Below are 25,282 nucleotides of genomic sequence, written 5' to 3'. Positions count from 1 at the left end.
ATTGTAGAAAGCTGTTATTTGCGCATGCACCAGCGCGTGGCACACGTGAGTCATTACTGGCAACAGAACCAGGAACTACTGTATAATCAAGCAGCGCTTAATATAGTGTTATTATGCCAACATACTTATTTATTTAGTTTTAAATGAAACCATTGTAATCCTGAAAGTATTCCCCCCTTTTTTAAAATGTAACTATAATCTGATTACTACGTTTTTTGACGTAACTGTAACGGATTACAGTTACTGGATTTTTGTATCCTGATTACATAACGCCGTTACATGTATTCCGTTACTCCCCAACCCTGTATATAGCATATAAGCCCTATATCTTTAAAAAAGGCAAAAAATAAATAAATTCAAAGGACATCGAAAATGTACATGAAATTACCTGATGTGTACCATTATCTTGTAAACACTGAGTATATCTAACCAAGGGGCTATGAAAGCATATTATATCGGGGTGGTCCTGCTGCACTCCACTGGTCCACTGCAGAATTTAGCTCTGGAGCTAAACTCTGCAGGACAGTGGAGTTGCCCACCTCTGGTTAAGATGCTTATTTTATCAGAAACGTTGGTAATATTTATTCGCTCCCATTATAATTAATGGTTGATTTAATTAATTGGTTGTCAAAACTGCAAGCGTGCAACTTTTGCAGCTTCATTTATTATAAATACTTTTAGAGCCTTTGAAAAGAAATATTCTGACTACATTATCAAACTAACAATTACTTGGCAAAAACTATCCCTTACCAGGGATAAAATTGAATGCTATATATCCTACAGTTGTCAGTACTGCACATTCAAACGTCTCTCTTCACTGCTGCAGTGTGAGAGTCCATTTGTTGTTTAATTTTTGGAATTTTAAATTCTTTAAATGTTGTTCGTTCGAGCCATCTAAGAGCATCCAGACACCAACATTTTAATGATGACATATGAATGATGACAGTCATCTTACTGCTACAAGTCACTGTAATTGAATTGCTTCTCTTGAATGAAATGTTCCAGGAACAAAGACGTCACATCCCAAAAAAAACAACAATAAATAGTATTATGAAATGGCCTATACATATCTCTGTGTAAAATAATGATGCTGTGACTTTTCTATAGGACTTTTACACCAAGTCCTATGTGAAAGTTTTGTTTCTGCTTTTCAAAAGAATGTATTACTCAGTAAATGTTAATGAATGGCATTTAATATTTTGGCTTTGATCATCGTTTATGTATCTTCCTTTAGAAAAAGTATTAACAAAATCATACATTTCAACCCGGGATTGATTTGATGTTTCTTTCTTTATTTGAGCGTTTAATTGTTCTCTTTCACAGGAAGAGGAGTTTTATGTGTGTATATATGCAAGCCGGGAAGGGAGTCAAGTGCTGTTCCATCATGAGGGTGGGGTGGATGTTGGAGACGTGGACACAAGAGCCCAAAAACTATCAGTGAGAATAGATGATAAGCTCACGGAAGAAATGGTTACCCAGCAGTTACTTATACATGTTACAGATGAGAAGAAAGAGTAAGTATGCTGATCAGTTTGAAATGTTCATGTTCAGTTTCTAAATATTCATGAGGGATGAATGGCTTTTATTTCACATTTGTTAGTTTTAAGGTCATCAATGCTAGTGTACTTCTAAACTTATTGCAGACACTCATTTCAAAGTCTTTTCTTCCTGGAAAACTGAAAAAATATTGATGACGCTAGAAATTCCTTTGTGCTTTGAGGTTAAGCAATAATAATACATATGCTTTTGTAGAAGCCACAAGTCACTAAGATGATGATCTTTTTCTTCGCATTTATTTTCTAGCTATATAGCTATATATTTCTAGCTATTATTTTCTTGCTATATAACTCATCCTTTTTAGCGCAATTTTCCTACGGACAAAATTGCGATTGTTAACTCATGATTTCTGTTCTGTCTGTGCGCACCAATCTTGCACTTCTATCTCCTCCTCAACCAGACCACCTAGAGACTTCGGGTTTTCGGCATTATGTTAAGGAAGGTCTAATCTCGGGAACGCACAAAAAACAAAACAAAAAAAAAACAACAACATAAAAACATTTACTATCTCTTAGTGTTGTGATCCCATGACGTCAGAAAATTGCGCTAAAACACTCACTGAGTTTTTATTACTTGTTTCTTTCCAAACCATGTTTGCAATGTTGTTGTCATTCATCTAGGGCTGTAACTGAAGATTTTTCTGATAATTGATTAATCTGTTGATTATATCTTTGATTAATCAAAATGGTATTTTCTGTATTTCAAACAATTTGCAAAGTGAAGGCTGGAAAACCAAACAAATATAGTGAACGTACAATATCTAATAAGATCAGTTTAGAATTCGATGAGCAATCTAATTATATGTAGTGATCAGTACTGTAGATATTAAAGGACTTTAAAAAGGATATTAAAAAGACATTAAATGAATATCCATGAGTCTCTGTGCTCTGTTTTTAATGATCCTATTTTAATTGCTCCTATTATTATATCACCGATAATTAGATCAATAATGAATCGCACTGTATTCTGGGACTAACATGGCATGCTTTTCTAAAAGTACATTCGAAATAACGAGAGCATAAGTGTAATACTGGCATCTGCAAAGACTATGAAGATTGTTTGATTTACAGGTGTTTTGTTGTAATGTTTTGTGTGCATGGTAATTAAGAGACCTTTAGAGGATAAGACTGGTAATAATAGGATTCACATTAATCAGTAGTATTGTATGCTAACTTTTTTTTTTTTTGCGTAAATAAATACAGAAAAAGATTAATTAACAATGGTTTTGAGAATCGATATCAAAACAACCTAGTTTAAAAAACAATATAAATATAAATATATAAATATATATATATATATATATATATATAGATATATATATATATAGATATATATATAGATATACAGTATATAGATATATAGATAGATATAGATATATAGATATATCTCACCATCACCCAGTCTTATTCAATAGAAAATGTTAAAACAGAAAGAAATGCTAATCTTTAACATAAATTACTTTGATGCAGAAGTTTAAAATGTATTACATTTTTTTTGTTTTGTTTTGTTTGTTTGTTTTTGCAGAGTTCTAGCAAGCTTCATAATGGGTCTCTTCAATTTGTATGAGGATCTTTACTTCACATATCTGGAGATCAATCCACTTGGTGTGTTCTTTCTTTTTGTCTCAGTTTTCTGTTATTTGAGTTAATGATTTTTAAGGCAAGCATGAATGCTAATATTTACTCATACTTAAAGTTCTAATTAATATGTGATGTGGGATTTTGAGTCTACTCACTGACCATGTGATGCATATTACACAATTACTTGTCACTATTTTTGTTTTTTGGCATGATCGTTTTCATAGTAACCCATCTCTTAAAGGAGAACTTCGGTCAATTTTGACATTGAGCTAATTTTTTTGTAAATTTGGAGTGCTGTCAGTACAGAGAACAGCGACAAAAATCGGTGTTGCCTACACCGTGTTATCCTCTTTTTAAAATTTGCACCCTGTTGACTTAAATGGGGCAAGATTTAAACCTGCTTTTAGCCTCTTAACATCCTTGATGTATCATTACAAGTGCCCAGCCATGTGAGTGATTCCTTCAGAGTGAACGCGGGTGAATCTGACTGCAGTAGATGTAAAAGATATTAATAAAAGTGATGTTAATTCAGCCAGCGCACATACCTGTATTTTCTTCCTGTTTTCGGTCGAAGTCCACAGTAATCGATTGTCGAGTTCACGCGCATAGGTTTAGTTACCTATGATCACGCGCGTGAACTCGACAATCGATTACTGTGGACTTCGACCGAAAACAGGAAGAAAATACAGGTATTTTCTCTTCCCCCTTCCAAACTTTCCGGAAAAGTTTGCTAAACACCTTTGTACCACCATTGGTCCGTGGCAATTACGTGATAGGTAGGTGTGTGCATAGGCTTCGCCTTCTTTCACATAGAAATCTTTTCTGGTTGAGTCTGTGGAGGTTAGACGTACGGAAGTAATAACGTACACGCTGGAGAGCTGCTTTATAGTAGAAGTAGTAACTTGACACTGAAACTGTTTTTCATGTTTAATACGGCAAAGCTGCTTGATTTTAAGCAATCTATTATATAAAGTGCTAAACGTGATGTGACTAGAGTGCCAAATTGCAGAGCCCATGCTAACATATCCACGTTGCTATGATCAGATGCTTTATTTAAAAATATGCTTGCTGTTTTCTTAATTTTGTTGTGTGTTTGTTATTGAGGGGAAAAGCATGCAGCACATATTTACATATTCATCTAAACTTTGCTCTCAGCAGAGCGGGTGGCGTTGGATGTTCGATAACAGTATATCGCTGGTCACGTATTTCAAACTTCGTTTTACCCCTTAATAAAGAACTTTGCCGTGAATATATCGGGGCCTTAAGCTGTCATGCAGCAGACTTCATACCTTTGGTCAAATGTGAGAGTACTCAGCACCATTTGAGCTATGGACAAAAGTCTGTTTTGACTTGGGCCAGTAACACCATCCAGAACGCCCTAGCACAAGGGCTGCAGAGTTTAGCTCCAGGCCTCCTGCCCTAATCAAACTCATTTAAACAAACTCAGAGATCTTCAGGTGTGTTTGATTAGGGTGCCCTTCAAGTGGAGTTGGAAATATCATAATTAAGTGTTTCAAACACATGAATCACCAAGTGAAGTCATACAAGTGGGAAACTCTAGAACTCTTAGAATGCGTTGGAAGGGGTGTGTTGATTGTAACGATGGGGGTCTGTGTAGTATTAAACCCAAACCAGGGCCTGTGGGCCAAAGTTGGCCAGTGATAAGCTTTGATTTGGCCTGCCATGCCATGAGAAGAAAAATATAGGCTAGGAAAAAAAACATGCCGTTAAAGTAGACTGCAGGTGTAGACTTGAAAATTAAGCTTTTTCCCCATTGTGGTTGAATCACGGAAGCAACACCAGTCATTTTGACAAGAGATCTCTTTTTTATTATTTTATGTCAGACAAATAAGAGAATCCGACGAGATGGTGTCTTCATGCCAGCTTCTCTGCTACTCTGGACACAAAAGCCCTATTCAGACAGGACTAGTTTAACTTGGAGAGGTAGGGTAAAGTAATAATTACCAGAGCTTCTCTGTGATTTTAGTCCCATCCGAATGTGCCATCTCAGTAATCATTACGGACAATGTCAGTAAAGATTACGGCGACTTTTACATTCAGTAAAAAGGTCCGGAAAAATTACTTCAGGTAATACTTATCCCGTGCGAATAAATATGTATGTAAATATTTCATCATTTCTTGTTTAAAAGTAGCCTGACTACGTCAGACTTCGTACTTCCGCTCATTTTCAGTTCGCTTCTGTACTCAGTCTGAGATAGCGACCGTTTTCCCCGTTTTCCTCCGGCCTGAAAACAGCCGGCCAATCAACAAACAGAGGGCGGGCTGAGAGCCGTGACGTAGACGCTGATTGTACCATGGATGCGTAGATTTACTTCACATAATACATTACCAGAAAAACATATACTTCGTGCTTGCACGCAGCACAATCATCTTTTCTTATAGAGAACAGGCCTGGTGTACTACAGTCGACAATACACATCATCATTGGAAAACCTTTGCATCAGTGGTCTGGACTTATCTAGGTTTTTTCTATACTAGTGGTTGCACAGACTAGTCGACTAGTCGACTTTAATGCTCTGTCATTACGCTTTAAGCTTGATGTCGACTTGTCGCTGATCATGGCCTTAGAGGGTGCAACAGGATAAGATGTCTAAGTCCACATTTACACTCAGTTTCCAAGAGTTAAAATGACAAATAAATGCATACTCCGAGAGCACTCCATCTGTGAGCAATATAACGACCCAAAGACAAAAGAACTGATAAAAAATAAGCTGTTATGTAGGAGCAATAGCCTTGTGGGCAGCACTGTGTCATATGCCATAGCTGTATACAAGGCAACCCGCATTCGAGTCTCGGCTCGAGGTTCAGGCTTACGGTGCGTGTCCACTGGACTCAACTTTAATCACATAAAACCCCTATTCTATACAGTGGAAATTCTAGTTCTTTTTTTATCATCCTTTTTTTAATGTAGAAAAAAAGAACATTTGTTGCTGAACTGAAGTAAAATTTGTTATTAAAATTAAAAAGTTATTTTAGCTCATTTTAATGTTTGTTTTGTCTTTGTATTTGTGTAAATAAGTCTTGGAAGTTTGCTGAGGTCCCCAAGTGGGCCCTGGCCTTTGGTTGAGAACCACTGCTATAGATAGTAATTTGTTCCATCCTTTAATTACAATAAATTAATTTGTTTATACCATCCAGTGTTTTTGTTGTGTTAGTCTTTACCTTCCTTAAAAGGACTAAACCTTATAAACTGGTACTGAATAAAAAAGAAAACTAAGAGAAGCTGGTACTAAAATACATGAACAGGATGGTAATGACAGAATGCCAATCATATGTCATTTTCTGTGTCCATATATGCAGTGGTCACTAAGGACGGAGTGTACGTATTGGATATGGCAGCTAAAATTGATGCTGCTGCCGACTACATCTGCAAGCCCAAGTGGGGTGATGTGGAGTTTCCTCCTCCATTTGGCAGAGAAGCTTATCCTGAGGTAAAAGCGGAGTAAGGTCATGCCATTGCACACAACTGTCAGAGAGCGCATGTTCTGTGGCTCATATTTTCTGTGTTTTTCTGTGTGTACAGGAAGCGTACATAGCAGATCTCGATGCTAAGAGTGGCGCCAGTCTGAAACTCACCCTGCTGAACCCCAGAGGACGCATTTGGACCATGGTGGCTGGTGGCGGTGCATCAGTGGTTTACAGGTGGTGCTTCCAAAATCCTGTGCCCGGTTGCATAAAGCACCTTTAAGTGTCTAATTTAAACCCTTAATGGTGAACCCTTAACCCTTAAGTCTAATTTTCCCTTAAAGGGATAGTTCAAACAAAAATGAAAATTCTATCATTGTTTACTCACCCTCAAGTTGTTCCAAATCTGTATGAATGTCTTTCTTCTGCTGAACACAAAATAAGATATTTTGAAAAATGTGTGTTACTAAACAGTTGATGGACCCCATTGACTTCCATAGTATGAAAAAAATACTATGAAAGTCAGTGGGGTCCCAGCAACTGTTTGGTTACCTTCTTTTGTGTTCAGCAGAAGAAAGAAATTCTTACAGGTTTGGAAAAAATTGAGGGTGAGTAAATGATGACAGAATTTTCATTTCAGTAAAGTTGACTGAGTGGAACAGGTAGTCCGAGCTGCTGTGATGTGGGGTGGAGGCAGGGACTAAAATGCATATTCATGGATCCGCTTATACTAAATGAAGCAAGGGTGTAGAGTTATATTTAAGCTATTGTATGCAGAAATTATTTTCACAGGAAAAAAACGTTTAAATATGTAATTTTGGTGAACAAAGATGAGTTTTAAGGGATAAAATGATTGTCTACAGTGGGACTTTAATATGTCATCATGTAAGAACTTTGTTAAAGCACAGTTACATATATGGGAAACATTATTGTTATTTACAGTCATTTCATTCCAGGTAAACATGATTGTGTGTTCAATTGATGTAGATACAAATGACTTCTTCAGGTTCCCGCTGATAAATAAGTTCATGTTCCTTTCCTCCTGGTTCAGTACAACATTTTTAAGAGGTCTGCATGTTCTTTGTGTGTTTTATAATATTTTAATATAAATATACATATTAAAACTGGGCTGTATATGTGATCATTGTGGGTAATGCTTCACAATAAGGTTTAATTTTTTCAAGGTTTCATTCAATAACATATTTCTTTAGTATGTAATAATCTTTGTTTAATGTTCATTTCAACATTTCATAATACATTTTTTAAATCAAATATTGAATCTGTTAACATTACTTGAATGCACAGTGAACATGAACTATTTTTATTAACTAACATTGCTTATTGTTAGTTCCTGTTATCTAATGCATTAATGTTAACAAATCAGTCCTTAAGACCTTCTAAATTGTTACCCTTGTTTGTTTAGTGACACCATCTGTGATCTGGGTGGAGTAGATGAGCTGGCCAACTATGGGGAATACTCTGGAGCTCCCAGTGAGCAGCAGACGTACGACTACGCTAAGACTATCCTCTCTCTAATGACCCACGAGAAACACCCAGATGGTGAGCTTGTGTGTGTGACAGAATAGCATGTTTTTTGGGCACTAATTACTAGCATGAAAAATATAGAATAATAATAGAAAAAATAATTATAGTAAATTTTTTTATTTGTGATAATGCAATGAAACATGCCAAATAGTGTGTACATAATTTTTTGGGTAGGCTGCCGTACAAAGAATTTATGGACGCATGCCAAATCAAGAGAGAATCAACAAAATATTAATAATTATATGCATTTTTTTGCATAGTCAAATAAAACCTGCAGATGTAGATTTTGTCATATAAATGCCTTAAACAAGATTTTACAATGTACTTACAATGTATTTATTGTTTTCATATTGTATTGCAAAACACTTTTGCTGCTATTGAGTTGGGATATGGGTAAGGTTAGGGACAGGTTTGGTGGGTTAAGGTGTAAAAGAAGGCTCAACAGTGTAATTATAGATTTAATTACAGAAATTAATTACAGCTGTAATTACCTGCAGGTATTTTTTTAAATATAATTACAATGTAAAACATGTATGTTAATGCAGCCGGGAGACAAACGCCGACATAAATGCTGGCAGTGAGTGCATGGTTAATCCAGGATACAGGCGAGACTTCTGTCCTTACTCTGCGATGTTTTTGCAGTTGTCCATGCTTGTGCGACTTTCTCTTATAGCCGCTATGCTGCTGAGCTTATAGGTCTCCATTGTATGGAGTTCTTTTAGCTAGGTCAATGGCTTGGCTTGCAGCCGATCTGGACCTTCGCTATCAACACAGCGGGATTTTATAGATCCCCATAGCGCCACCTATCGGTGAGGCCATCCTTAAAAATATTCTTGTTTGCCGTAACCCGACCGACCCAGTCAATTTAGGTCCGACCCAATTAATTTTTTTTTTCCTTTTAGTCCGACCGACTTGCCGATTGTAAACTTGCGTTAAGACCGACCGATTTTTTTTTTACTCTTCAAACAACTAATACAAATGCAATAAAATTATATTAATTATATTTTATTGTGAATAAATAGGCCTACATAGGCTACAAACGTAGGCTACGCTCTTTCTTTTAAATAAAAACCCGTGGCGTCATCTATGATTATAAGGGCTGTGTAGGCTGTAGGCCTATGCGAAATGAAAGCGAAATCGCAACACTCAGATCCACGAAAAATATGTTTTAGTAGGCTAATTCTATTAATTACACTGCGCAAACCAAAAGTAGGCTAATATACCCACCGGATGAAGAGGGATCGGCTCTCCACAGAACATAATAGCCTATTCATTTTATTTTATTTTTCGTGTTCGCATTTATGAGGAAGAAACAATGTTACGGACGTGACCGCTCTGAAAGCGGCAATTAAAACTTCAATTACTGCTCTCTGCTTATGTAATGAAATGTGCATTTCTCTCTGGCGCGTTCACTACTGCGAAGATCGCGTCAGCATCGTCAACTTCATCTTTGACACAGAAAACACTTGTTTATTAATAAACAATTGAAATGTCTCCTTGATATATTTGACATACTAATAATCATTACTTTTCCCAGTTCTGACAGCTTAGGCGCGTTATTGGCAGCGCACCCGTTACATGAATAGGCCTATAATATTACCGCTATAATATTATTCTTTGGTGTTCAGTTATATATATATATAACTTGGCACGAAGTTCTGGAAAACTGTCAGTGAAGTCCCGATATGCAAATTTGACCAAAATTGTACATTTTTTTTTTACATCGAATCTCGGAAAAAAAAAAATAGACCGACCTACCGACCTTTTTTTTTTTTTTTTTGCTGTTACGGCAAACCAAGATATTTTTAAGGATGGCCTGACGCAGTGTCGTTAGACCGACTCGAAACGGTTCCCTGAGAGGAGGGAACGAGACACTGCGTACGCTGCCGTGTTACATATCTCAGAGTCATATATCTAGATCTTAGAGAGGGGGGAGCCCGCCTCTATTTCGCGCGCTTGAGCGCCATTGGTGGGTGAATTCTAGCCCGTGAGATTTCATAAGGCTTCAGTTGATTGAAAAAAGGAGGGATAACCCCCATAGCGCCACCTATCGGTGACGCTGTGTCTCATTCCCTCCTCTCAGTGAACCGAGGTTACATTAGGTAACAGACACATTTTCTCTTCTCCAAATCACTAAACTCTGTCAACACAACTCGCTGCGCAGGCTATGCTTCGTATCTTCATCTAGACAGCATGGAGAACGCAACGGCAGCGTAGACAAACCCGACATTGCGATGTTCATCACGGTGCCAAATAATATCCGGTACGTCCATAAAAATATATTTAGAATTTGATGCGATTTAGATTAAACAATGGCCGGTAACAAGCATACTGTATGCCTATCTGAGTGTGGTATTATAACCATACTTATTAGCGAATAATAATCAGAATAGTGAAAATTGCATGTAAACTGGAGTGAAGAGTTCTGCTTGTGTCATGTAAACATCTTACTGCGATTTAGATCTTACTCTGATTATTAGAAATAATCGCATTATTGGTGCACATTTAAACGTAGCCATTGAATCATTATTTTCCTGTTAATCACAACTGTAAAGCTGCTTTGAAACAATCTGTATTTTATAAAGCGCTATAAAAATAAAGGTGACTTGACTTGATCAATAATCTATATACAGTGCCCTCCACAAATAAAAGCCACCTTTGGTAAATTTGAGCAAAACAACCCATGGGAAAATATCTTTAGCTTTTATACTCTTGGTATTTAATTCAAAATAACCACAAAAATCTAACCTTTAATAAAATAAAATAAAAATAATAATAAAAAGCCTCACAGCATTAAAGATCCACCACCATACTTTGTTTTCCAGAATCCTCTGATTAACCCCAAAGTCTTCAAAATGGAGCCAAACATCAAGTAACATTTGGCAAAAAAGAAACCTTAAACAGAACATCTAGAAAGTTTTCCATTGATGCCCATTCTGTCGGACTAATGTTGTTCCTGAATTCAGGAATAGGAATTTGATGAAATTTAGAAATTCAGATTTCAAATTTAATTAAATTTGTCCCACCCCAATCTTGCCTTACAGGAAAGGTGTTGATCATTGGTGGCAGTATTGCTAACTTCACTAATGTAGCAGCTACGTTTAAGGTATGACGACTTCTCTGTCTTGGTATTCATCATTATTAGATCATGTCATGTTGCTCTTTTTTATCATGTTTCATCACATTTCATGACACTCATCAGGGCATTGTGAGGGCTATCAAAGACTACCAGGGGCCTTTAAAAGAACATGAGGTTACCATCTTTGTCCGACGTGGAGGTCCAAACTACCAGGAAGGGCTGAGAGTGATGGAGGAAGTAGGTAAGTGTTTTTTGTTTTTTTGTTTTTGGAAGAGCAGCTTATCAAGGGTGCTGTTTACATCTGGTATTAACATTAACATGGCCTGAAACCAATTTGGATGGTACTAAAAACAGATGTAAATGGGGTCCAAAATAAGATTTGTCTGGTGCAAACTCATTTAGAGGTAGTAGAAAATGACCACCTAGCAATTAGGGATTAGGGAAATGTGTAATTAATTATTAATAATAGCGGCTCCGTCTATTGAGCTCTGACAGCGCTGTGTGTGAGTTGCGCCAAATTAAATGGAAAAGTGGACAAAGCTTCCTTTTCAAGTGAAATGACATCTTATTAACTACCGAAATATTTTCTAATTTCAGTTATGCGTATGAATGAATTTCACTAAGGTTGATCAATGTTTTTCATTTCACTAGTGTTTGTAAGACAATTTTTTCAGTAATGCGTATTAATTTCACTAAGGTAGATCAATGTTTTTCGTTTTACTGGTGTTTGTAAGAGGATTTTTTCAGTTATGCATATGAATGATTTTCACTAAGGTTGATCAATGTTTTTCGTTTCACTAGTGTTTGTAAGAGGCTTTTCAATAATTATGGCCTATACGACCCCTCATACACACACACTCAAAGCACGCGCACTGAAAGCTGTCTCTCAGACAGCATGCAATCCTGAATTCGGTTCACTTTCGTGGATTCTTGTGCTTGAATGGTCAAATACACACACCATTATGTCAAAATGCCCATCATGTGGAATTTAATTATTTTTGTCACTTTTTCAAGAGGTCAATCTGACCTTTAAATCCTCATTTGGTCAAACGTCATTTCTCAATACTGTATGTAATCGCAGTTCAAATTGGAACTTGACAAAATGTCCATGTGTTCACATGTGTGTGAATAGAAGTCATTACACACCATGCATGAGTAATCTCCTATTTCTCTTCTGGTTCCCTTTTCGTTGCAACAGGAAAGACTACTGGAATTCCCATCTACGTTTTCGGCACGGAGACTCACATGACTGCTATTGTTGGCATGGCGTTGGGTCATCGGCCAATTCCCAATCAGCCTCCAGCGGCAGCGCACACTGCCAATTTCCTGTTGAACACCAGTCCTAATGCAGCTGTAAGTGTGGTTTTGTAGTTTATCCCGATGGCTGATATAAGGGATGCAAACACATACAGCGTGGTTTTTTTTCAGCAATTCATTTACAGTTGGGAGTTTGTGGTGACATGAGCGAAACCGGCCGTAGATGAACTTATAAATGAGCAGCAACACGATGCAGTAACTACCAAAAGGAGTGAAGACGTTGGAGCACATGTGGTCTGTCTTTTGTTAGACACACGTCAGAAAATGCTCTGTGATTCATACACTGATAAGTGTTCGTTTCATTCATGTATGTGTGAATATTGTTATACAATAATAATTTCTGTCATTGGATTAGAATACAGTTCAAATTCATACATATTACAACTATTATATGAGTAATAACATTGCATTATGGGCAGGGCTTGAAAACAGAATCAAAATCAGTCGGTTCACTCCGAACAAAATCAATATTTTCAATCAATCAATATCAACAGTTTCTGTTCTTGCATTCCTTCTGTAACATTACCTTTCCAAGAACGGTTGATTAGAAAAAAATCTGGTTAATAATTTTTTTTTAAAACTTCTTTTGTTTTGTTTTGTTTGTTTTTTTGGCTATACTTTATACTAGCCTGACTACGTCAGACTTCGTACTTCCGCTCAATTTCAGTTTGCTTCTGTACTCAGTCTGAGATAGCGACCGTTTTCCCCGTTTTCCTCCGGCCTGAAAACAGCCGGCCAATCAACAAACAGAGGGCGGGCTGAGAGCCGTGACGTAGACGCTGATTGTACCGTGGCTGCGTAGATTTACTTCACATAATCTGCAAAAGTATTTCGCTCTATGGTTTTGTTTTCGCATCATACATGTGTTTACAGTGGAAGTTAGATGCGGCTGAGCATGCGCATAACACACGCCATAACCAAACGTTATGTGTTTGGCTTACGGGTAACCAATGATTTGAAACTTCAGACAAGCGCCCCCCCGCGAGAAAGAAAACACTTCTCAATTATGCCATGCCAGACTCTGTCTACGAAGCAAAGCGAAGTAGCAGAGTTTGGTATTACCAGGCTAACTTTATACAAGAGCTTGAACAGAATTGTATACTAAGAACGTGTGACTAAGCCTCGTAGCTCCGTGGATCCGCAAACTTTGTAACCTCTAAGTTGATGAAATGCAATGCACTTACTGCCTCAGATGAATCTCCAACATTCACTGGTGAAAAACCTTGTTACTCCATTTGATCTTGATCTTGGTCAAATGTTAATAATATAATGACACATGCAAGTGTCATGGTCTTTGACTTTTTTTATTTTGATATTCTGTTCCATTTCCATTGCTACTTATGATGACTTGAGAACTGAGCGTGGACATTTCACTCAAGTTGGATGCAGAAAACAGAACAATAAAATAACGTTATTAACCGGTTGAAGGTCATTACAAACAAGCGTTTCTGTTCATAACAATTAAACTTGATTTGGTTTTCGTTTATTTTCCTGTTAAAATTATGTTCGTTTACAGTTTTTGTTTTTGTTTTTGTTCGTTGAACCCTGATTATGGCAATAAATTCTAGATGGCAGTGGCCCATAAACCCTTCCAGAAGTAAGTTCTTTATTTTGTTCTTTCTTTCAGACACCATCAAGAACCAGAAATCCTTCATTCTCTGAACACAAATTGAGCAATAGTTTCACAGATGTCATGACACCCACAGCAGGTGCTCCACCAGGTATTTGGAGCTCAGTTGATGTTAAAACAATCAGTCACAGCAACTTTTAAAGACAACTTTAGTAGAACCTTAACAAGCTGATTTGCATTGATTCAGAATTGTGCATTCATTCTTTTAACTGTAGCTCAATTTAAAGATGCGCTAAGTAACTTTTTTTTGGTTTAACTGAACTTTATACTGATGACAATCAGTGTGGATGCAGCTTCACACAAAATTTAAGATTTGCCAGCATCTTGTAATTTGGTATACCTCTAACTAACATGAACAAGTTTTAAATGTTTAAGAAAACACATTAGCCATATCATCTTCCAGGTCGTCTTCCAGGTTCTCTAAAAAGGTACAGTGCATGTCACAAGTGCAAAAAAACACTTGAGCTGACCACCACAAACTAGTTATCCCAGTGGTAACTTTTCTGAAAATCAAGATCAAGCGTTTGTTTTCTCTGAGCTCAACTAGGTTTCTTTTACATTTTTGCACTTGCCTAAGACATAGGCCTGAGCATTTGAATTTATATTTATTTTTAAATATATATTTATTTAATGTACATTTTTTGTTTATTAATATAAAAGTTCAGTTATTTTCTTAAATGATCAATGTTCTTTTAAAAGTTACACTGTAAAAATTGTACTATAAAATTTACAGTAACTTACTGGCAATTTTGGTTGCCAGCAAGACTGTAAATATACAGGAGAAGCGTAAATCATTAACTACAATTGTACTGCAAAAAAACAGTGTACTGCTATGTACATATACTGTAAATATAGCCTTTTTTCTTTCTTTTTTACATTTGTTTACTATAAATATGGGACTGAAATGACATTTTTTCAATTAATGACAAAATACAATAACAGTGTAACTAACAAAAACAAGATTTTATTTTAATATGTACAATATCTTATTTTACTGTAAAATTTGCTGCAATTATTTATCATGCTCCCACTACTCATAGCATAAAATACAGTAATACTGTAAATTGCAAAAAACAGTAAGTAATTGTCAAGTTTTACTGTAAAATTCACAGCAATTGTTTACAGTATACTGTGATTAGTTTAAAAGGCCAATGTAGTGCTTTAGATTTACATTTAGAAATTAAGATGCTGCCATCTTTCTTAAAGGGGGGGTGAAATGCTCATTTTTACTCAATCTCCTGTTAATCTTGAGTACCTAGAGTAGTATTGCATCCTTCATATCTCCAAAAAGTCTTTAGTTTTATTATATTTATAACAGAAAAGATAGGCTGTACCGAGTCTTTCCGGAAAAAAACGAGCGTCTGGAGGCGGGCCGTGTGGGCGAAGCCAGAGCCATAGAGAGAATCCGTCGATCTGGGCTTTGTTTATAAAACATTCATCGTCGAAATGCAGGGAACAAACAGCATCCACTGTTCCTAACGCTGGGTTCTTTGGTAAGCTTTCCCTCACATCCAAAAACACACTTTGGAGACACTATGCAGCGCTGCCGATGATTTCCTGTTGAAGCGCGTTGAGGTGCGCGGTCTCGCTCTCCTCTAGTCGACGTGTGCGCGGCCGCGCTTTTCCGGGAGAAATGCTCATATAAGGAGTTCCACTCTGGTCTACGTCATTAGATCCACGGTCGGAAAAAAAACAGCCGAAACTTGTACCAACCCGGAAGTAAGATTTTCGGCACAGAAATTCTCCGTTATTCGTCCAAAATATTTTTAAAAAACTTTGGCCATGTTAAGCATGAGAATCCATCTCTTTAACACTGTAAACAACTCTGAATACATGAAACACCATTGTACCCCCCCTTTAAGTAATTTTGCCCCCTGTAATTTGGCTCCAAATCTCAGGTGAAAATTGACATTTTGACCCCCCTCCACAGAATAGTGGATATACACATCCATGACATTTAATATTTTGGCTTTCTTCTTCATTTATGTATTTCTTTCACCAGAAAAAAATTATCAAAATCAAAAACTTTAGCTGGGGACATCTGGTTGAGTTGACACGGAATGACCCTTTATAGTCCAGGCGTTTTAAGCTATGGTTTTAAGCCAAAATGGGGGTCAACCGTGAACAAATTGCAACAGAAGCAAACTCAACTGATTTTGTATCCTCAATATGTCCTGAGTAAGGAAAAAAAAAGCCCCGAAGAATCCCATTAGGGGAAAGTTTAGAAAAAGACCCAAATATAGCCTATTCATATGCCTATTCATTATTTTTCTCACATGAATAGGGTAAAAAATTTAACCTTTAGATATCACCATGAAAATTACTGAGTTGATTACTTACATCAAGACAAACAAAAAATGTATTACAAGTTTTTTTAAATTGTTTGTTAACATGGACAAACGGTGCATAATCTAATAACAGATGTGCTAATTTGCATAAATACCACAACAGATCTAAACATTGGGTATAGCCAGGAGAAAATGTCTTGTTGAATCTTGTTGACATATAACAGTAAAAGACTAAATGTTAAGGTCTGAATGGAACCCATTTAGGCTACCCATGAGCATAAATACATAGAGGCAGGAAGAAGTACTTTAAACCAGCCTTTATTCATTATTATAGAGCTGGTAAGTCCCGCCCCTTCCGTAAAACCCCGCTGGACCTCAAAGTTGAAAAACGGTCAATGCAAGTGAATGGGAGAAAATAATTATTTTCTGGTCCCGTTTGAATTGTGCCATGAATGTGAACATATGTTGTCTGTGAATTTTTTATATAACTTTTCATGTTACGAGTTTGACAGTATAATATGGTATGATTCTTCGGCTAGCAGTTGTGGAAAAGACATAACGAGAAAGACTACATGTCGCCTATGTGACGTCACCCCATAAAGTTGACTTACCCGTGGTTTTCACCAACTTCAACGATTTTGTCCTCTCCCTGAAAGAAGGCGGTGAAGTGCACCAAAGACACAGCCATGTTTAGCGGGATCCGTGAGCTAGTCCGTGTGCTAGTGGTGTTGACGTTTCAAACGCGTCGAGAGTTGTAGTCCACAAAGTGCTCTCACACAAAGTCTAACCGTATCAAACTTCTACCCGCTAAATTGTATCATTCTTTACACGAAAAGTTATATAAAAAATTCACAGACAACATATGTTCACATTCATGGCACAATTCAAACGGGACCAGAAAATAATTATTTTCTCCCATTCACTTGCATTGACGGTTTTTCAACTTTGAGGTCCAGCGGGGTTTTGCGGAAGGGGCGGGACTTACCAGCTCTATTGCAGAGATGGGGTTTGGGGCTGGGTCCGTAGGACTGTTTCTGGGGGATGAGTCTGAGGGAAGAACAGGAGACAAGGGTGAGTAGAATGCAGAAGACAAAAAGGTAGGTAAAATAAAAAGTGTCTGGATAAAAAGATCTAATTGCGTACAAAATTCACCACTAGAGAATCTCATCTTCATTCTCGTCACAGGCCATCTGCATTGAGTTTGTGCAGCTCACTCCCCTATGTATTAATGTTCATGGGTAGCCTAAATGGGTTCCATTCAGACCTTAACATTTAGTCTTTTACTGTTATGTCAACAAGATTCAACAAGACATTTTCACCTGGCTATACCCAATGTTTAGATCTGTTGTGGTATTTATGCAAATTAGCACATCTGTAATTAGATTATGCACCGTTTGTCCATGTTAACAAACAATTTCAAAAAACTTGTAATACATTTTTTGTTTGTCTTGATATAAGTAATCAACTCAGTAATTTTCATGGTGATATCTAAAGGTTACATTTTTTACCCTATTCATGTGAGAAAAAGAATGAATAGGCGTATGAATAGGCTATATTTGGGTCTTTTTCGGAACTTTCCCCTAATGGGATTCTTCGGGGCTTTTTTTTCCTTACTCAGTACATATGGAGGATACAAAATCAGTTGAGTTTGATTCTGTTGCAATTTGTTCACCCTTTTTTCCTAAAATGCCTGGACTATTAGAGTTTGGTGATAAATCGATTCATAGTGCCAGTTTCATTTATTTTCTGCTGAGTGTAGAAAAATTGGCTGAAAGTCTACTTGCACCTGTCCTTTTGCTACACAGTGCCATTATGCTTACACGCATGTGATTGTGTGAATGCTGGGAGATATTAAAATCAGATGCTAAAAATGAATACACACCGTTTACGAGTTCTGTGTGAAACTGATAATAACATTTTTATTTATACTGTGAAAAGTTACTTACTGCACCTTTAATTATTTTTGTACATTCTCCCCCCCCCCCCCCCCCCCCCCACTGTTTTTGTCCTGTTAGTAATTGGTTTATTTTTATTTCACTTCCATTCCATCTCTTTTCTCTCCATGCTGTCATGTTTTCTTTCTCTCTTCATCATAATAATTAGTTTCCACTCTTTGCCATTCGTGGTCTGTGATGGTCATGTTTAATGCAGCAGTTAAAGGTAAGAGCTCAGGGCTGGTCTAATGTTTAGCGTGTTTCTTATTAGTAAATTATATAAAAGCTAGTTCTGGTCCTCTGATTTGATTGTTCAAGATTGCTGATGTTCAGAATGAGAGAACAGGGACATTTTACTGTTTGTCACTACTCTTGACTGTGTTTGTTAAACCAACATCTGTGAGCAAAGTTGTGTGATTGCTTGGAGCAAAGTGATGATTATTGACTACTTAAAACTAACTGTCTGATGCGTAAATTAGGTGGTTTTCACATTAGGCGATTTTTTTCCAGCGCCCCTTGCTGTGTTGGGACTGGTTTCAAACTCACTCGATTGCCAAATTGTTCATTATCTGTACATTACCTGCACTTGTGGTGAACAGGTCTCTGATTTGAGACCGTGGTCCATTTCCTGGTCTGCATGGCAGATTTCACCATATCAATTGTTCATGCAAACCATGCTCTGTTCGAACAAAGTTGCCAGTGTGAATCTTTGAAAGACATCTTAACTCTACATGTGGGCAGTTTTAGAACACCTCCATTTGTACAGTTTTTATTGAAATGTATGCGTATAACTCATGTTGTTCCAAACTTCTATGACTAACTTTCTTCTGTCAAACACACAAGACATTCTGAGGAAAGTTGGGGTCTAAACAACATTGGACTCCAATGACTTTCATTGTATGAAAAAAACCAACATTTTTGTTCAGCTCAAATACCACAAGCTATATATTTGAATTAACATACTGCTTGCATACCACGATACTGTCATAGCACCAATATAACACAGAGCAAATCAATGGCAAAACACTACTAGACCATAGACCAGTCTTGTCTCTCTTGTTAAAATGGCTGTCTGTAATTTGATTGGCTGTCTTAAAGCAGTTTCAGTGCAGGTCTATTGGGAAAATAACTAATTGCTGAATTTGTAAAAGCTGTTGCACCTCTCTTTGTGCTTGGCAGAACTGAATGGTCATTTATTTATTTACATAATTTTGATTTGTGGAATTAAGCAGATAAATGACTTGGAGTTGAATCTAAGTGTAATGTTTGTCTCTCTACCCCTTTAGCTAAACCCACGACTCTCTTCAGCAGGCAGACCAAGGCAATTGTGTGGGGCATGCAGACGCGGGCAGTTCAGGGAATGTTGGACTTTGATTACGTGTGTTCACGTGATGAACCCTCTGTTGTCGCAATGGTCTACCCCTTCACGTAAATATATTTAAAAAACATCTTGTGCTGAGTTACGATCACACTGTCCAATGTAATATAACTTGTATCATGTCTAATACTTGCTTTATTCAGCTCATCATGGCACTGAGGATTGTCAAATGGGATTTGAGGGCATGTTTGTATATTTCAGTGGTGACCACAAGCAGAAGTTTTACTGGGGTCATAAGGAGATCTTACTGCCAGTCTACAAGAATATGGCCGATGCTATGAAGAAACATCCAGACGTTGATGTGCTCATAAATTTTGCCTCCCTTCGTTCGGCTTTCGACAGCACCATGGAAACGTTGCAGTATCCTCAGGTAAAATCCCATATTGACAGCCCTGGGTTTCCGTTAGCTGGTAAATACAGCTAATAAAGTTTTTTTCATTACAGTCACTTCAATGCTGTGTGAGTAGCTAATGCTATGAGAACGCCTCGCAGCAGTGATAATCTCTGAAGCCTGTTCAGAATCACATCAATTTATTGCCAGATTGCTCCTTGATGCACATATAAACTAAGCCCAACGTTGTTTTGTTCAGAGTTTCTGAATTGATTTCCTTTCAATTTGTGAGTTTGAATTTGAGTTGGCCACATCCAACTGGAAGTTTCGATTTGTTAAGCATTAGTTCATGCATTAGATACTGGGGATATTATATTAACTAAAAATTACTAACACTTTTAAAGCATTATTTAAAGCATTCTTGTTTGATGTTCCCTTGTCTATGTTCTAATAAATTAAAAATACATTAATAACCAACATGGAATTTATAGTGAGCAGTTGAAAATTACCATTAGTTTAGATTAATAAATGTAAATATATTTTGTTCATGAACTCACAATGAACAGTTTGTTTTATTTGTCTTGTTCTCTGTCCGTATGGCATATAAACCTCCAAACTTAAAGGCCTTTCAAATGTTTTTCAAAACTTTCAAACAAGGCTTTGTCTAGTTAACATTCAATGTTTATATTGATTGCTTTTCTACATAAAAAGATTAGTTATATGAATTTCTTTAAATCTCTATTTATTTTAATCCCACTTCCTTATATTCAAATCTAAATCACAATTCTCCATTTTGTTTGCGACCTGTGGCTTTTGAGGTAATACTTTTGGGTTAAAAAGAGGGGCAGCAGCACTCACCCTCTGTTATTCATGTTATTCATGTTATGCAACTTTTTTCCTTGAAAAAAAAAATTCATGCCTTAAAATAGCTTGATAGTTACTCTACACCCTTGCCTCATTTGTTATACGCGGTTCTATGAATATGCAAATTAGCCCTGCCTCCACTCACTCATACCAGCTCAGAGATCCACTCGTTGATGTAATTGGTAGTTTGTTACGTCAGAAACTCCAGCGATTTTAAACCGCGTTTTTTGAGACTGTCTTTGGTTCACTGCAGTTTTAAGGAGAAAATGCTCAGCAATGGTGTTGACTTATGAATTTTCACATGGATTGTCTTAAAGCATTTTAAAAACACCACATAGACATATAAACTATGAAGGACTAAAAATGACAGAACGAAAAATAAAAAAATAAAAGTAGAAATAAATAAATAAATGCAGAAATAATAGTGAAAATAAATACATTTTGGTAATATAAATGGCTATTTCTGTATTTTTACATGTATTTATTTATTTATTTATGCATTTCTATATGTATTTATTTATGTATTTATACATTTATTTATATATTTATGTATTTATATATTTATTTATTTAAATATTTATATATGTATTTATTTCTACATTTATTTATTCCTACATTTATTTATTTCTGTATTTCTACATTTATTTATTTATGTATTTCCACATTTCTACATTTATTTATTTCTGTATTTCCACATTTCTACATTTATTTTTCCTTGCGCATGTATGCTAATTGACCTATGGCTAAGCCACGCCCCCGAACGCGATGAGCCAATCACAGTACGCATAGCTAACTCAATACACTCTGCATTCTCTGCTTCCACGTCCATTGCAATGCATTGCAGTTAGTCAGTTTTCATTCGTTTTTATGTTTTTTCTTGTCATTTTGGCTTTTAAACAGCGTGTGTGTGTGATTTTGGTTGGGTGACAGTTGTAGGTTACAGTTTGACAAAAGCACAATGTTGTGTTTTACACAAATATAAGTAGGCTAAACACTTTGCAGTTTTAATTATGTCCTGTATGAACAAAATGGAGTATGTTTTTATGTTTCCACTGTTCGATTGCGCCTGCTTTCTGACACACACACATTCCAGCATTGCAATCTTGACATCGCAGCCTGTTCATTATTCTGCGCTCACACCAAACGCGAATAGAGCGTCAAATTCGCGCGTATCGCGTCTAGTTCGACGCTTGAACATTTTGAATCCAAAGCGAATAGGACGCGTATAAAGCGAGCGTTTAAAGCGAAATAGCATCAAACTATAACGTTTACACTGTGAACTGTAAATCTTTGTCTGGAGCTGAAGCTTATCGACCTTCTCAACAATAAAATTATTAATATAACCCTCCAATGCATATTTAAGGCCCTTTTGGTGACATCGAGATGATATATAATCTTTCTGTCTCCAAAAAATCATCAATTGCCTCCTGTGAAATGTCTCCTACTGTGACAGCTGCCATAGCGCCTGTTACCGAATGTTGAATGTTTGTCTGAGTGAGTGGAGGGGGCGTGGCTTAGCCATGTCAATTAGCATACATGCGCAGGGAAAAATAAATGTAGAAATGTGGAAATACAGAAATAAATAAATGTAGAAATGTGGAAATACAGAAATAAATAAATGTAGAAATGTGGAAATACAGAAATAAATAAATGTAGAAATAAATAAATGTAGAAATAAATAAATATATAAATAAATAAATATATAAATACATAAATATATAAATAAATGTATAAATACATAAATAAATACATATAGAAATGCATAAATAAATAAATAAATACATGTAAAAATACAGAAATAGCCATTTATATTACCAAAATGTATTTATTTTCTCTATTATTTCTGCATTTATTTATTTATTTCTACTTTTATTTATTTATTTATTTATTTTTCGTTCTGTCATTTTTAGTCCTTCATAATAAACAACATTAAAAACTTGATTTTCACCTCTGGGGGACTTAAAGATTCCAGCATCGATATTTGACCAATGTTTTACAATAAAAATGTTACAGTAACAGTAATTTATTAATTTGTGTCAGAAGTACACATGCTGAATCAAACTGATATTTACCTTTTCATATAAAAAGAGAACACATACCTATTCGGTTGCACCTGCTTCCATTTATTTGCTATGACAGGAATGCACAAAGCAACTCCATTAATACTTTTAATTCAAAGGCTTACACATTTAGAAAAATATTGATAAATCAATTGGCCAAAATCAAATATGGCCATGCTCTGTTTGCATATAGATATATTGCTGCCTCATACGGTGATCAGAATCCCCATCGGATCGCAAGGAAGTTATTTAAAAACACTCGCTGGTGTCTGAAAGTGAGTTTTGAGCTGAAAATTGTTTAAAATGTCTTACATTTTGAAGTTAGCTGGTAGCCTGATATAATAACATGGAAAATGAGCAGTGGTGTTGACTGTCTCCTGACTCCGCCTCTGTTCATTGCCATTCCTCAATCCCCTGTTGGTCCGCTTTGGACCAAGGTATTCAGCGGGCCAAAAATCCATGGCTGTTGGCCCAGAGGAAGCCCAGATGAGCTGCCCCGGAACTGACAGTGGAAATGCGACTGGCCCTGGCACGCATTAGTACACTCGCTTTTGACCCGACAGGGGCTTCACATGTGCGGCTTAATGGCAGAAGCAGCAGGCATTACCCATTTGGGTAACTTGTCATTCTATAGCCGGACTCTGTGTTGAGGGATGCCTTTACAAAAGCAGTCCGAGGTCTTTAAGACAGCCAGGTAGACCTTATGGAACATAAAATGTCTGGAGCTTTTGGTATTACACTTTGCCTTTGGTAGTACACTTGAGAAGCATTTAAGGGAGACATGCAGATTTTTCATTGTCCTCATGAGGACGAACTTCAGTGGTGATGTGCATAAATCGCCAATTGGGGTGCACACACAGGCTGGTGCCCTCTTGTCCTTTACTTGTTCCTGTTTAGGACCTATTGCTTATACTTGAGGCACTCATGGTCCCTCCATTCCAAAGGTTGCTGTCAGCATGTTTGCGGGACTGTGCTGCTATTGCCTCTGGCCTCTGAAAAGCACATTGGTGATTTACAGGTCTTGTTGGTTTAGTCTCCGTGCTTGGAGTGTGTGGACTTTCTAAGGTAGTCCTGCGGACTAGGGTGAGTTATGCCATTAACCTTGTTTGGGTCGCAGGTTGCATCTTTTTGGCCTTCTCCCTTTGGTTTAAACTAGGATGAGAGGTTACATGTATTTTGCCTGGTTAAAGAAGTACCGTATTTTCTATAAGAAAGTCGCACTTGTCCTAAATATATATTGCACTGGGTAAAATGCATTGTTGAGAGAGAGAAAAAAAAACACAAGTTGCATGCATCGGTGTATAAATCATGTAAATCTCTTAATAGACATTAGTCAGGGTATACACCATATTGAATTTAACAGATGAAAACGAGGCTGTGAGGGAAAGACTTGCAGTCTTTACAATGGGGCACAGCGTATAAAGCTCATAGATCACATTAATTTATTTTTCTTTTTTTCTTTTTCTTTCTTTTCTACTGAAATTTGTTTATTTATTTATTTTTAATTTTGTAAGCTGCAACAATCAGATTGTTAAACAACCGTACAATTCATTGAACGCACTGCATTCTATCCCTCACAGCCTCATTTTCATTCCTGTCAAAAAAAATATTGCGCTTCACTGACCAAGGTCTATAGGCCTGTACTGTACAGCAGACAATTTAAATTGAGCTGTGCAATTTTTGATTTACTGACATTTTGTTTGATAATAAATAGCCTGCAATGTCAATGTTGTGTGTATTTTGCATGCTTGACGTTAATTTAATTTAATAATTCACATTGGAATATAATTCACATTTAACTGTGTGTGTGTGTGTGTGTGTGTGTGTGTGTGTGTTCACTATTCACTACTCCTAATGTGTGTGCGCTAACTTGGATGGGTTAAATGCAGAGGACAAATTCTGAGTATGGGTTACCATACTTGACCTTCTCATGTCACTTTCATTAATAAGAGATTAGGATGCTATGCTACTCTTCTGTGTTGTCTTGCTGCCAAGTGACGGAAAATCGATTCAAAATGACACTTTACTCCAGTTACATGTTCATTAAGGCGCATGCCTGAGGGCCGCTCTGCGCTATCATGTGTCTGGAGAACACTGGTGTGCACTGCAGTGGTTTGCCTTCAAGGCAACTTACATTGTCTGAAATCACTACCTATAAATATGTAACATATTTGGATACTTTAAAAAGAAGTTACTTTTAAAAGTAACATTCCCCAAATCCAACATTAATAAATAGATCTGAAACTGTCAACCTTACTTTTCTGAATGTAATTAAATGCTAGCACACATTAAA

At 36.7% G+C, this 25,282-nt stretch overlaps 1 protein-coding gene across 3 annotated transcripts in view; it reads left to right on the top strand.

The window, feature by feature from the left end:
• The window catches only part of aclyb (ATP citrate lyase b), a 58,336-nt gene that overhangs the window by 17,666 nt on the left and 15,388 nt on the right, over positions 1-25,282 (top strand). For 2 of the 3 annotated variants that reach the window (XM_079851886.1, XM_079851884.1), the window contains exons 5-16: positions 1,324-1,514; positions 3,082-3,161; positions 6,459-6,589; positions 6,682-6,800; positions 7,987-8,123; positions 11,153-11,214; positions 11,311-11,428; positions 12,386-12,540; positions 14,132-14,225; positions 18,526-18,582; positions 19,643-19,784; positions 19,936-20,104. In XM_079851886.1, the coding sequence (XP_079708012.1) occupies positions 1,324-1,514; positions 3,082-3,161; positions 6,459-6,589; positions 6,682-6,800; positions 7,987-8,123; positions 11,153-11,214; positions 11,311-11,428; positions 12,386-12,540; positions 14,132-14,225; positions 18,526-18,582; positions 19,643-19,784; positions 19,936-20,104 (1,455 nt within the window). The remainder of the gene's footprint in view (positions 1-1,323; positions 1,515-3,081; positions 3,162-6,458; positions 6,590-6,681; positions 6,801-7,986; positions 8,124-11,152; positions 11,215-11,310; positions 11,429-12,385; positions 12,541-14,131; positions 14,226-18,525; positions 18,583-19,642; positions 19,785-19,935; positions 20,105-25,282) is intronic. The other variant, XM_079851885.1, reaches the window with a different exon arrangement.

The sequence above is a fragment of the Squalius cephalus genome (assembly GCF_949319135.1).
Source record: "Squalius cephalus genome assembly, chromosome: 19".
Lineage (NCBI taxonomy): Eukaryota > Metazoa > Chordata > Actinopteri > Cypriniformes > Leuciscidae > Squalius > Squalius cephalus.
The sequence above is the reverse complement of the archived record's forward strand: the minus strand, read 5'-3'. Positions and strand labels throughout refer to the sequence as shown.